Below are 14,843 nucleotides of genomic sequence, written 5' to 3' on the forward strand. Positions count from 1 at the left end.
AGCATGAACATTCCTGGGAGAGGGGAAAAAAAGTTAGTCTGCTGACTGGGTACCATCTCACAAAACTCTGGAAGCATGTGGATTTGAAGTACTTGTGAGAGTTAGTGACTTGCAGACAGCCCCGTGCTTTTCTAAGCTGTAGGGTAATGGAACAACTCTGTTGCAAATGCATTGCTGCCTCGTGGATTTCTTTTCACATCCAGAAATGGCTTATTTTTCATGCAATTCTTTCCTTCTTACCCTTCTGCCTCTCTGGTAGCACATCCTTTTTCTTCTCTCTTTTTGGTTTGTGGGTTGGGTAAACAGGCAGTGATCAAAGGGAGTCTTTGGGACTCAGAAAATTTCATCTCTTTTCATAAAGTGACAACTTCGTCTACTGTGCCACGGGCTGAGGGCAGCTTTGCCATGTGATAACGTGCTGTTTGACATCTGAGCTGCAGCTCTCTAGCTTAGCAGCACATCCAGAAGTGCACAGGAAAGATAAAAATGCATATTAATCTAGATTTTTACCATTCTTAGCTGTCCTGAAGCACACACAGGGTACTGTAATCCAGTGTTGGGCTGAAAGAGAGCATGAGGCTGATACACCATTGCTCTCTCCCTGAAGTGGGGTGGGAGAGGTGGGAGTGGTGTGCAAAGTGCTGGGTGTTGCATGGGGATGTATTCCTGCCTCTATCAATTCCATTGTGTAAAACGTGAACATTCAGGGTCCCAGTCTTATCTCACTCAGTGAACCAAAGTAAAGAATGAATAACACCAAACACAGTAAGAAAAATAAATACTGAAGGGGGATGAAAAGTTGTACAGTTGCTTATGTATCTGGACCGATAGCCAGAGGGGACCCCTGCATCCTGTAAAATGCTTTGACCAGCCAGAAGTCCTATGAAGTCAGTTTGGTTTTGGAAACTTATCTGGAGTACATCCACACAGGACTTTGGTGAAGCTCTACCATATGAACTCTTAAACCAATTTCAGCAGGAGCAGCTTTCAAAACACACAAGTTGTTCAGCCCCAGCTCCACTAAGGCAAGCACGTAGGAAATGTAAAAGTGCAATGGATTTCATCTGCTCTTTAGTAAGGGCTGAATGTCCAGGTGAACAATTGAATCAGAAGGAGAGCCCAAGGCTTTTGATGAGAAACCAGAGAAAGGTCCATGTTGCATGACCTTTATCTCTGTTCTTGGGGCCAAGGAAATCTTTTTCCAGATTTGTCACTATTTATGAAACACAGTACAAAATTCCTTTTACAGAACTCATAAAAATGTATTTGTTTCCTTGAAAAATATGCAAACACACTTCCAAATAGTCACATTCTTAAAAGATTGTTGGGTTACTGTATTTCTTGACAGTAATGAGTTCACTTCCTTATTAAGAATTTTTGATGTTCTGATCTTGCCATCTTCTCAGCATTGGCTTCTTCCTCTTAGTCTCAAGCTTTCTGTCCCTTGCTGGATCACAGTGGTTGGTTTGGGTTTTGGCAAAGTTGAGGTGGTGAAAACCTCAGTGAGGGGTGAAGGAAACACTTCAAAGCAGTTTTTGACAGGTTAGAAATGTTCCCAGTTGGTAGCAGATTGCTTTGGGAGGCTCTTGGGCTTTTTCCAGTCACACACCATAGTCCCTTTCTCCCTCCTGTGGGTTTCTCTTTTCCCAGCTTTATCAAGTTGACTTCTGGATATATTTAAAAGGCAAAATTCAGAAGCTTTAGATGCTTCTGGCTTTAGGAGGCCCTCATGGAGATACCTGGAGATGTTGTTTTCAGGGCACGTTCTCTTCATACAGTTCCCCTGGGTGGCATGAGAACTTCTCCAGAACAGCTCAAAGTTTGGGTCCCCCCAGATTTTGCTGTTAACTGTAAACATGAACCACTGATAAAAATAACAAGGTTTTCCTACGTAAGGATTTTATATTGGAAACTGAACAGAAATTCGGGTCAGATAGGATTTTTGATGTTATTTTCAAATGACACAACATCAAAATTTTACATTTCAGATGATGGTTTGAATAAAACTCTTACGGGAATCTTGTACTTTTCTTTCTTATTGAAAATTCAGAGGATAGGTTGTATTACAGGGTTGTGAATCTGAGAATTTAAAGGATCCGTAAAAATAACTTGATCTAGCTTCTGTTGTAATACCCAGTCTCCCAGGTCATCAACTCGTGTTTCTCCATTATGCCCATAACTGCTGTATGGGCATGTGCTGTTCTTAGGTATCGGGTTTTAATACAGACTTACAGTGATGGGATGAAAGTGATACAGAGCTTGGTTTATACCCTAAATCATCTTTGTCATTTCAGTACAGTCTTGTAGAATTCGTTGAACAGGCTGGGCTTTCTCTGGCCCCTAACGTGGGGTTGCTACCCTTGTGTTTTATTTCTCCTTAACTCCAGTCTTGTGATGGAGGAAGAGGAGTTCAGCTAAAAAAGCACATATTTATGTCAGATTTTAATAAAGAATAGCATTGTCATATCTGATGTGTCGGAGCATCCAAATCCTTTTGTTCTCAAAGCCATCTCAGTTTTTTTGAGAAGAAAATCCCAGCTCCCTCTCCCCTCCAAATACACCAAGAAAATGAATCACGAAGAAAAGCTCAATTTCACGGAGGTATGCAACAGTCTCCACAGGCAAGATGAAACCCCCAGCACTTTGCTAAGAATTTAATGAACTATTTTTAAAATTCTCAGCACATTCAGACACCCAAAGGATGGGAACAATATACCTTATGTAATCAGTGCTTTTCCCCGACTTTCAGTGGCAGCTACCATACCTACAAGAGAGATGAACTCTTTTGAAATCATAGCCAATTAATGCCTAAGCAAGTGAGAATTGTGTTAGATGCTGTTTGAAAACCTGTCCACTTAGTTTAAATCAGCTAAATGGAAACTGCTGAGTGCTCCCTCTTGAACATCTCAAAATTAGCATGTGAGTCTATGTAGGGATGGACAAACTGGACATAGGTGGCTGTTCTAAAATTAGCAATGACATCTGTATTTTCATAGAATCATAGAATCACAGAATCATAGAATCATAGAATGGGTTGGGTTGGAAGGGATCTTAAAGATCATCGAATTCCACCCCCTGCCATGGGCAGGGACACCTCCCACCAGACCAAGCTGCCCAAAGCCCCATCCAGCCTGGCCTTGAACACCTCCAGGGATGGGGCATCCACAGCTTCTCTGGGCAACATGTTCCAGTGCCTCACCACCCTTTGAGTAAAGGATTTCTTCCTTATATCTAATCTAAACCTACCCTCTTTCAGTTTAAAACCATTACTCCTTGTCCAATCGTTACACTCCCTGACAAAAGGTCCCTCCCCAGCTTTCCTGTAGCCCCCTTTAGGTACTGGCAGGCCACTGTAAAGTCTCCCCTGAGCCTTCTCTTCTACAACCCCAACTCTCTCAGCCTGTCCCCATAGGAGAGATGCTCCAGCCCATTGATCATTCTCGTGGCCCTCCTCTGGACTCATTCTAATATTTCCGTGTCCTTCTTGTGCTGGGCCCCAATTTTCCTGTGAGGTAATAACTTGCTCTTGGGACAAATGTTGTAGTCTCAGATTTGGTAGAAATGACAAATGACAACTTAAAGCACATTTCTGTTGGAGTGTAAGACAAGTGTTCTAGTATAAGGATTATTGATAATCTTTGTCTTTGTTCTTCAGGTATTTTGAGTTTTATGAAGGGCCTTTGGAATACAACTCCACCAAATGCCTGGAATTACGACAGGACATCATTGAGGTGAAGGTTTTGTCTATGTAAGTATGAATACATGTTTGCTAAAAAGGTTACTTTTCAGGCAGGATGGAAATGATAACTTATGATGAAATTATGAACGTAGTAAGGTGGAAGAGATTCTTTCAATAGGGATCTCATCAGGGATTCCTGAGGTGAGTAGTGACATTTGAATTTGATCTGAGATCTATTTGAAAAAAATGGAGGCTTTTAAATACATTGCGACATTTTGTTCAGACCCAGTATTCCCAGTTTGGAAGTAAATGCAGTGTTTGCAATATTATGTGTAATGTTATATTCCAGGCACTCTACTGAAGGTAAGAACAGACAGACTGACTCATGACAAGTTTCTGTCTAGCCTCATGCTCTGTTGTTGATGATAAACAGTAGTGAAGGCTAAGAAATGAGGCAAAATGGTTAGCCCTACCTGATAACAAATTCTGGCATGGGGTCTCTCTGAGCAGTAGGTGGTGTCTAGACTCCAGTAGTCAGAGTGGACAATAAACCTCTCTATTAATTTGTTTAGATCTTTTTTGAGCCCATTTGTACTTTTGAGCCCACTGCCTTAATTTTCTGCAGCATTGAGTTTCAGTAATAACACTCAGTAAAAAATGCATTTCTGAGAAATCATAAAGTATCTGTATTTTGTCTTCTCTGGTGCTGTATGTACATCAGGAAACTAATGAGATGACTGAGATGTAGCCATGAAGCTAGAGAGATGGAGTCAGGCCAAAAAGATTGCCCATGGAACTGACTGGAAAGCAAAGAAGGATGTTTTTGTGTTGTCCTTCTGCATTTTTGGCATCACATTGTATTTAGGTGCTCATATTATGTGTAGTTCCTTACTATATCTACAACCAGTGGTGTAGTTGTGTTACCTATAATCCCTAAGGTTTGTTAAGGTCTGTGAAGTGCACTGACAGTCTCAGCTGAAAGTGCAGCTGTATAAGAGCACAGCTTTAAGCGATCAAGGCCACAGCAAATAGAAGTTATTGCTCCAGGTCTGTGTGAATTTCCAGCACGTCTCCCTTGCTGACTTTGTGCACCAAAAAAAATGTAGGTTATGTCCTTGTCTTCTGTATTTGGTACTGGATGAAGGATACACAAGTAGCAACTTTGCACTGCCTGCTGACTTGCAGTGCTTAAAAATAAATAGAAGGGGTGAGAATGTGACGCTTCTGCCAATGTTCTGCTGAAGATGGTGAGTTTTGAATTGCTCTTCTGCATATTTATCATATGGTACAAAGAATTACTCATTTCTCTTCATCTTTTCCAATGTTACATAGAAGGCAGTGGACTCCTGCTCAGTTGGATAGTTAGCCTTACTTCTGTAATAGATGCCATTTGACATTAAGCTCTTTTACTATGCTGGGTTCTTCTGAAGTGCTTCCTTCTGATGTGGTACATTTCCTAAGTCAGCCCTTACGACAATGGAAAATTTCCAAGTTAATATGCTCTGGTGGGCTACAGAAAGTACAATATGACCTAATTCCTACCTCTAACTTCCACAGCCTGGGAAATCCTTAGTTCTACTCACTTTAAATATATATTTCCCTTAAAAGTCTTTGTTTTATTAGAACATTCAAAGCCCTCAAAGTTGAAGAGAACTCATTAATACCTACCAGTCATGAATAATTCTCAGACTTCAAAATTTCCCAGCCATATTATAACACTGCTGCCTAGCTCTAGGTTTTTGTAAGGCCTTTGTTGTATCCATTGTCCAAACGCAGAAAAGTGTGTAAGAACTGTAAGGTATAAGTGGTGGAAATACATACCACCAAAATTGTGTCACCCCTTGCTAGCCTAGTGGAATTGGGAGCATCACTGCTTGATGTAGCTGAAAGTATATTTATTAACAAGGGGGAGGGAGAGCTCCTTACATAAAGAGCTTTTCATGTTCTCTTCTCCCCACACATGCTTATCCCTGCATGTGTGCAATTGCAGTTTATACGATGAAGAAAAATCGGTTCCAAGCATCTGAGGAGGTGTATATACATGGCTTAGAGTTGCGATCTCTGAGTAGGAAAAACAAACAAACAAACAAAAAAACAACTAAGTTTTGCACTAGATAGACGGACTAGTTTGTCCTATCAAACACCTGTTTCGTGGTACCCTGGCTACAGTAGTTGAAGGAGGTGAATGCCATGTAATAAAGAATTTTGCTTTTCTTTCTTTTTATCTTTTAGGGTGAAACAAACTGAATTGTTTGACAGGTGGAAGAGCCTACAGATGTGCAAATGGGAGATGAATGTCACAGAAGCTAACCTATTCAAGTAAGGATGGTCCACATTAATGCAACTGAGTAAAATTTGCTTTAGTTTGAGTTTAGCTTCCTGTTAGCTGTTCCAAACTTTTAATATGGATAGCAAGAGTAGGCACTGTAACTGTTGGAATACCATCCTTTTGAATAAATACTGACTTTTTTCTACTTTAAAAAGGTCAGCAGGGAGGGTGAAAGAGGGCTGTTCTGGCAGATGGGACAGTCTTCCCAACAAAGGCAGGGAATTTGGTATGGAAAAGACTTTTCCAGGTTTGATTTGGGCAGAAATAAAGGGCAAAAATGAGGCTGGAGCAAAGAGGTAAAAGCTATATATAATGCATCAACCAAACTCTCTGGTGGTGTAAAATAGTACCATCAGTGGTGACACTGCAAATTTGGCCTACAAAATACTCAAACTGGATTTTTTCTGTGGTGTATTAGGTACTGCCAGACCTTGTTTATTAGTTCCCTTTTTTAATGGCTTCTCAGCCATTACTACTGCCTGATCATCTTCAGATGTTTCTTCTGGTATACAGAGACCTCTGCAGTTTGTTTCTGTAGTATGTTACCTTCCTTCATGTGACATCATCTTTGCTGAAGGTCCTTCATGGTTCTTTCAAGATATGGCTTGTGAAACTGGTCTTGTGAAGGCAATAGTTAAATGAAGCCAAAACAATACTTGAATGTTGTGTGTTAACATATTCAGGGGCCATATTTGCGTAGGTCTATGGAAAATTTCAAAGTGCAATATAGACTGGTTAATTCTGTAAATCACTGCAATGATTCAGAATAAGGCTCCACAGATTTCTCCCAAATTCTCTTTAATAATTGCAGGAAAAAGCTGGCACAAGTTAATGAGAGAATGTGAGAATGCATGTGCTGAGTTAGTCACTAACATCTTTAAAAATAACTAATTGTTAGCCCCAGATTCATTGCATTTTTTTCCAATATGAACTTCCGCACATATGTTTTTAATGTATTTTTCTGTAAAATATTTGATGGGCAATTATCGAAGCCCATTGTGGAAAAAAAAAAAAGAGCTATATGGAATTATATGGGATTAGAGCCTTCTATTGTAAAGACTCCTTGGAGTGAGAGATCTGGGTCCTAATGATTGTGTCCAGAGTGCAAGGAGCACACAGAAGTACAGAAGCCAGCTGAGAGTTCGGAGCGATGAGAAATGACCATGTAGAGACCATCTGGAGGAACGTCACTCACAGGCCAGCAACACCTGCACTATAAGCAAAGATCACACTTTTGTATCTGTAGAATCAGGAAAACAATTTCCTGGATGGTCTTCCTCCATCAGATGTCAGACATTTACATTAAGGAATATGAATCAGGAAAACTATTTGGACAATAGATTAAAGAACATCTCTTCCAATTCCTTAATGCAGAACTAATGAGGAAGGTATTCTTATCTCAAATATCACAATTCAGTCCCACTACCTGCTTTTCATTATTTAATGATCTAGTTACTTGAAATTACTCATTGGCTCACTCAGTCTCAGTTGCTGCCTTGATCTGATCATCATACGATGTCATTCTGTTTCAGTCAAGTATGTAATAGTAACTGGACATCACTGAAATGTTTGCATAGTTCCGTATTTGCTTTCTGATTCTTGTAATAAAACCCCTAGAGAAGAGTGACTTATTTTTCCAACTCCTAGTGAGGCCACATACCCCAGAGGCAAGGTATTTAATCTAGCCATTTGGCTTTCACAGAATCACAGAATCACAGAATTGTAGGTGTTGAAAGGGACCTCAAGAGATCATCGGGTCCAACCCCTCTGCCAAAGCAGGTTCCTTAGAGCAGGCTGCCCAGGTAGGCGTCCAGACGGGCCTTGAATATCTCCAGAGAAGGAGACTCCACAACCTCCCTGGGCAGCCTGTTCCAGTGCTCCGTCACCCTACCGTGAAGAAGTTCTTTCACATGTTGGTGTGGAACTTCCTGGGCTCCACTTTGTCGCCATTGCCCCTTATCCTGTCCCCACAAACCACTGAAAAGAGGCTGGCCAAATCCCTCTTTCTCCCACACTTTTGTCTCAGGGACAAAGAAATTTTAGCCATTTGTCTGAGATTCTGGAGTTGTAGCCATGACCAGACTGCCCAGCACCCATTTGTCAGGACCGTACCATCTCCTTGATGTGCATATGTGAGGTCAAAAGCAAAACTAAGACCTTTTAAAGTTTTCATGTCATTGAAATGTGCCATGCTCCACAGTAGTCTGGTTAGTGTGGTAGTGACTTTAGGTATTGCTGTGTCCCTGCCCTACCAAGCTTCCACATCCCCAAATGAAGACTTCAAACCCTGTGTTTTCTGCTCAGTGATGAGTGAATAATTTACAAAAAATGGAAGACCTCTAAAGCAGAGAGGGACTAATTGATGAGGATGGTTTCCACAGGATATGGGGGCAGAAGCTCAGATTTGGGGTATAGAGCAGAGCATAGTTTTCACGTGGTTTTCCTGCAGCCTAGAAGAGGGACAGGTACAGGGGTCTCATTTCTTCTGTTTAGTGTTTTTTTTTTTTTACCATAAATTCATCACTCAAGGAAAATTTCACTGAAGCTGACATTTTCTAAAGGAAAACCCAGCAAACCACCACTTTGCCACACCTATTGCTAAAGTGTTTTTTTTTAAATTTATTATTATAATTTTTTTTCTGAAAAATGCCTTTTTAGAAGTAATAGTAATTGCAAATCCTAAAGCATGCTGTCAGCTCCTAGATTTTATCGATCTCTTTTTCATTTTACAGGTCTACTTTGTCAAGGTGTTGCAATGCCCCTGCCTTTCTGTTCACCACCCAGAAGAATACTCCCTTGGGAACTAAACTGAAATATGAAGTGGATACTAGTGGAATCTTCCATATCAACCAAGAAATCTTCAAAATGTTTCCAAAGGTGCCTCATGCCTCTATCCATTGGCAGATTTAACTTCACTTTACTTGCAACATTAGATTATATCCTATAGCCAAGCATTTAGCAATTAGCAGTTTGACTTTTCTGCAAACATCATTGCTTATACTTTTAATATGTTTAGTTTTGATACAATATTTCAACTGGTTATCCTATTTTCTAATGGTCATCTAGTCTAGTATGGAGTGTACATACATTTTTCTGCAGAATATTGGCGACCTATCTGCAAAGTGGCAAATGAAGTAACTTAGTAAAGCTGAATAAAAAAGGCAGTTAGTGAACAGAACTTTTTAAAGTACAATATTCACATAAAATAAATCCAACATTTGGGGTAGATCTGCTTTTTCAGGGCATGATTATTTTATAATTCATATTCACAGTGACTGACTATTTTTATCCTTATTCCTACTTGCAGCTTATCTGTGAACAGGCTGCAGAATTCTCAAATATATCCATCGTAAAGATTATTCAAAACCTTTTCAGCAGATAATCCTTGACCTGAGGGCCAAAGTGCAAATGTTGTAACTGGTGGGTAAAATCCCACTGCACTTTGTGACTGATGTGCAGAAATGGTCTTATGTGACTACTGACTTATCATGAGGCACATGTCATGAATTTAAAATGCTGTATTTGGAGGGGATAACTGCAATTTGTCCCTTTCAGAAAGGGAGGAAAATACTCAGTTTGAGTACATGGGATTCTGTCATTAATGTTGACCTGGAGGGTCTAACAACTTCTAATCCATTTGCTCTCTGATCATGACTAAAAGGTAGGGCAGTGCTGTTGTCTAAATGTGCACATGGGAAACTAGGGCAGAGCAGGGGAAGGACTCCAGGAAAGTGCTTTGGCATCTGGAGATGTGCAAAGAATGGGTACATCTACATCCAGGAGTACAGTACTCAAATCCCTGCCTAATTACGCAGATGAATGCATGAAAGACTATAGATTCCCGTTTTCTTTGGCTGGGAGTGTCCTGTAGCTGCTGTTGTATCTATCCAAGACTGCCTTGAGGATGCTCTGCAGGGTCTACCATGTGCCAAAGTGCCTTTGGGGTTCACTGGGCAGCAGCTATGGGGCCAAAGCCACACTCTGCCTAGAAGCAGGGCTGTTGCGTGGCAAGTGTAGGAGATGCAAGGCTGAAAGCAAGGGAGGAAGAGCATAAGGACCAAAGCGTTGTGCTGAGAATGAATACCTGGCTTTTGATCCCCTTTCAGAACTGCTGAGGCATTTCATGTTAAGAAATCACTGGATAAAGCACAGATAACTCTGTCATGCTTCTCTGTTAGACAGGTGCTGCTTTTGTCAAACAGGCATAATTGCATGCGTGCCCTTTTGCCTCATGATTTATGAACCCTATGGGAAGATCCTGGAAATAATCACCTAGAAATGTCACGCTGTTACCACATCTCTCTGTAGTTTGCGGTATGAAGTTATTGATAAAATATGTATGTACAAAAAAGAGCGCTCTCATGCTTACATAAGTGCATCTCTACATATTTACAAGGTGTAGTGGAGCTCAGTGCTGCATCACGGCCCTCTCACCCCAACGGCCCAGTTCTGCTCTCCAAGATGTGATTTTGACTCTTTCTGGCTTCTGCAGCAGCTGCATATATGCATATGATGACAGAATTTTGCCTAAAGATTACAGAAAGATGAGTCATATCCAAGTCCTTAAAGATGCCTTACCAAAGGCTCTAGGCACTGCTGGTGGTACAAATGCTGTTTAATAATCATTAATGCTATCAGTACAGGCAGTAGTGGCAAGCACTAAAATTTGGCCTAGGTTCTGATAAGTAGCTCTGATGTGCCATCTGATTTAGAGGGACCTCCTGGGCTTTACTGGCTGCTCTGGGACTACATGCAGACTTCTCCAAAGCAGGACATCAGCGCCTGGGCAGCCAGCGGTATGCAGGCAGCTAGGAAGGCGATGCCTTGGGTGTGCTGATTTTATAGCTCATGCCCCCGTGTGGAAGTCAGAAGGGAAAGCAGGTTTCTAGATGACTTCTTCCATTATTTAGTCTGGACCAAAAAGAGGTTATTACATTTTTCTTTTTGAGTTAGCGGTTTACAACATCTCTAATTGCACGGAAAACAATCCTGTCTGCTTATGTACACCATGGGAATACCACGGGCCAGAACCAGTGTCAACTTCCTATGATTAGTGCATCTGCGGCAAGATGCAGCTGCACCAAAAAAAATAAAATAAAAGACTTGTTCCCTCCATGGTTCAGGAGAATAACTTTCCTTGCTGTGATGTTGCAGGATATGCCATACCACCGCTCCCAGTTTAAGAAATGTGCAGTGGTCGGGAATGGAGGAATTCTGAAGAACAGCAGATGTGGCCGAGAGATTGACAGTGCAGACTTTGTGTTTCGGTAAGCACCATAGCACCATTTTGTTTGTTTGTTTTGCCTGTTTTCTGTTTTAATAACAAATAAAAGATTTCTAAGCTATTCTTTCCCACATGCAAACCTGGGATTTACAAACTGGTCAAGTCTGCTTCTTGCACAAAGTGGTGATATTTCAAAGAAAACACTTCACTATATGACATTTATTGAAAACTTAGGCTTTGGGGAATTATTTCTCCCTAACCTCATGTAGTTAATCATTGATTTATTGACAAAGCTTAACGTCCTCATTCAGCCTGCCCTGTTACTCAAGTTGTGGATTTATCCTTTTGTGGACATTAGCCCAGGCGTAGTGTCCTGTGAACATGGCCATGATTTTCTGGAACAGTTCTGGACCTTTTCTGCATAAGGAGCAGCTTGGCAAGACCTTAACAGCTCCACACCATACATCTCACATGCCTCAGAGGTGTATTTGTGAAATGGTGCAGTCTCTTTGGATGCAGAGCTCAAGTGCTGCATAATGCGAGTTTTGCTGATCAGTGACGCAGATTCCAGGTTGTGCAGAGACACCCAAGTGACTTTGAAGTTTTGGTGTCTTTACACTGCACTCCCTACTGTATCTGGAGTTACCCTGGTTTTGTATAGTCAGGGTTGTCTTGTTACTTGCATCCCTGGATAACAGAATTTAGCAGTCTTTTCATCATCCTTAATATGAAGGAAAGATTTTTTTATTATTCATATGCATGTCTAATCCCTCTCTGAATCCTATTAAGTTCTTTGCTTGGGTCATGGCATATGACAGCTAGCTCACAGATTCATGACCTATTTTGTAGAAAAGAAAATCTTTTTATTTCTCTTAGCCCATTTTCTGACCTTAGGTATATTTTTGTAAGCTTAAAATAACTGTTCATAAATCAATGAATTTCTCTGATTTCATACCATAAAAATTAGTCCAAATTTTGCCTCGTATTCTTAATTTGGCATCAAATGAAAAATAATTTTTTACAGGTCCTCCCTTCACTGTTCACCAATTTCATACCCCTTTTCTCTGCCTCCTGTTCCCCCTTTATATTAAACTATTGTCCTAATTCTATTCCATGAAACAGTCTAGACTTCATATAATCTGCCTCAGTTTAAAAGCCTGCTTTACATTGTATACATTAAATTAGTATGGTAGATTCCTTTTTACTATGTTTGATCACTGCTATTAGTATGATTGAAACGAAAGACACATGTTACACTTGGAGATGACAAACTATTGAGTGGAAGTGGAAATATGGGCAGCAAATGTCATCATTTATGTATAAGAACTTTCAGTGGAGGTCCCTTCTTACCGCTGTTACTCTTTCTTGGACAGTACCACACCTGCTTAAAAAAAAGCAGATCAGATCAGTACAGAACATAGAAATTGGATTTTTTGGTATGAGGAATTTATTAGAGACTTAAGTAGAACTGAAATATGAATGAATACATCAGTACTCGTGCAACAAAAAAAATGGTTCACCATCTCCAAAACATATGGGACCAGTGTTATGCTCAAAGCCATGTTAGTGTTTAAGAGCTTAAAGTCTGCTGTCATCAATTTTAACGTAGAGCTTATGTTTAAAGACAGGTGTCCTTAATCCACTTAACAGATCCACTTTCCAGTCTGACACCAGTTCTCCAAACTGCTGGGAATCGCCGTCTTGGTCAGCAACAAAATGATTATTTAAAATAGCAAACACTGCCTATGGAGCACTGCTAACATTCAACGATTCCTTCAGGACGCCTTTGTATTGTCAGGAAGCTTCTGGTCAGCAGCATGCAACTAATATTTTTTTGTGAAACGAATTCTGATAGCAATTAATTATACTACAATAGAATGCATAAAATCCACAGAAACCAATTGAATTTACTAGTTGTTATTGTCTATCACCATCTACTGGCCAGAGTGGAGATCTGTGATGAAATGTTGGATGCATGCTGGAATGTGTCTATTTTCTTTGCAGGGAAGAATTTTTAGAGTTATAGAGTACAGTTTATGCAGATTGTATAGTTTTTATAAGGAATTACCACCTTCAACAAATTTAACCTTTCTTAATCCTGATGTGAGTGGACTGTTTAAAAATATTAAAGCAAAATATTTGAAAACCTTAGTCAAATATAATGTAATGAGTATGGTGCCCAGTGCTAGGTGGAACTGAGAATGCTAGAGGACTTCAGAAGGATGTTGCATGACCTAGCAGAGAAAAGTGCTGGAAATAACAATGCCCATGAGGAGGACAAGGTGGTTTAAAAAAAAGTTGTCTGACCTGATAAAGGAGGACTCTCTGGGAGGTAGATATGAACCTCCTGAGTCTGAGAAGGACTTTGAAGGATTTTTGTGCGTTTGTTTGCTCCGCTATACTTGCTCTCTCCCTGGGACAGAGAAATTATGTATTGAGAGCTTGTAACTGCTCTGTAACACTGTGAAAACACTGAGCATTGCTTACCCTACATGCCTTCATGGTTTTCTGTTACTCAGCCCTGATCTTCAAAAGTAGTTTAGAGGTGTTTTGGAATTAGGCACAGCAGTAGTTTTGAGATGTGAGGATCTGAGCAGTGATGACTTTTATTGTGGCTCATGGATCACTTCAAAAATTTTGAAAATGTCAGCAGATAGCTAACATTAGCTTGAACTGAGTGTAAGACCAGCTGTAAGAACACTTATTTTGCCTCTGACAATGCATGCTGCATTTTTTTTTTTTAAATCGAGTTTCCTATGGAAGTGAAGCTTGTGTGCAAGTGTGTTTTTCAGTAATTTCAGCATCTCTTGAGGTATGCCCTAAATTTTGTAAGGTGACGAATCTAGGTCAAGGCCAGGGTGAGGTCAGGTTTTGCAAACGTTCACGTTTGTTCCTAATAGCTTTGACATCCACTGTCAAATCTGTACAGTTAGAATTGCTGCTCTTACACTGCACTGGGAGATACTTACAAAGGGAAGAGGAGGGGAAGCAGGTTGTTTTGGATTAATTAGGGGCTGGACTGATTTCTCTCTTGTGGAGCATATCCCCTAAATTCTCTTGGGTGTGAAACAAAACATGTTAAACACAATGTTAGAAGTATAGCTTGTGTATTAATTATGGAATACAATTGAGCTGGTGCTGAGGAATTCCTTGATTTTAGAGGATGATTGTCCTTGAAGCTTCATCCAAATTCTGGCTCTAAATTACCAAAGTAAATAGCTGAATTGCTACTAAGGGAGCAAAATGAGTGAACATTGGCTACATCTGCCAAAAGAGGACAGCTCTGACAGACTTTGGGGAGAACAGAGGTCTTTATACAGCCCCTAAGAACTTGGTACTTTAATGCACAGTCCAGACATCAATGTGTTTTCATACGATTTTAAATTCTCAAAGTGTTTCTAGATTTGTTGACTGAAAGAAACGCTTAAATCAATCCTACTTTCTAGTGCTGAAAAGGTGTAAGGAATTGTTTAACTTTCTCACTATTTTTTTTTTCCTTTATAGATGCAATTTGCCTCCTATATCTGAGAAATACTTCACAGACGTTGGGGTAAAGACGGACATTGTGACAGTCAATCCCAGTATAATTACAGAGAGGTCATTTCACTTCT

General features: G+C 40.3%; 1 protein-coding gene across 4 annotated transcripts in view; it reads left to right on the top strand.

Annotated features, from left to right (window-relative positions):
- The window catches only part of ST8SIA5 (ST8 alpha-N-acetyl-neuraminide alpha-2,8-sialyltransferase 5), a 75,288-nt gene that overhangs the window by 52,726 nt on the left and 7,719 nt on the right, over positions 1–14,843 (top strand). For all 4 annotated transcript variants that reach the window (XM_040540606.1, XM_040540609.1, XM_040540607.1 and 1 more), the window contains 5 exons: positions 3,656–3,748; positions 5,912–5,998; positions 8,741–8,885; positions 11,163–11,275; positions 14,737–14,829. In XM_040540606.1, the coding sequence (XP_040396540.1) occupies positions 3,656–3,748; positions 5,912–5,998; positions 8,741–8,885; positions 11,163–11,275; positions 14,737–14,829 (531 nt within the window). The remainder of the gene's footprint in view (positions 1–3,655; positions 3,749–5,911; positions 5,999–8,740; positions 8,886–11,162; positions 11,276–14,736; positions 14,830–14,843) is intronic.

The sequence above is a fragment of the Cygnus olor genome, chromosome Z, assembly GCF_009769625.2.
Source record: "Cygnus olor isolate bCygOlo1 chromosome Z, bCygOlo1.pri.v2, whole genome shotgun sequence".
In the NCBI taxonomy this organism is placed as follows: domain Eukaryota; kingdom Metazoa; phylum Chordata; class Aves; order Anseriformes; family Anatidae; genus Cygnus; species Cygnus olor.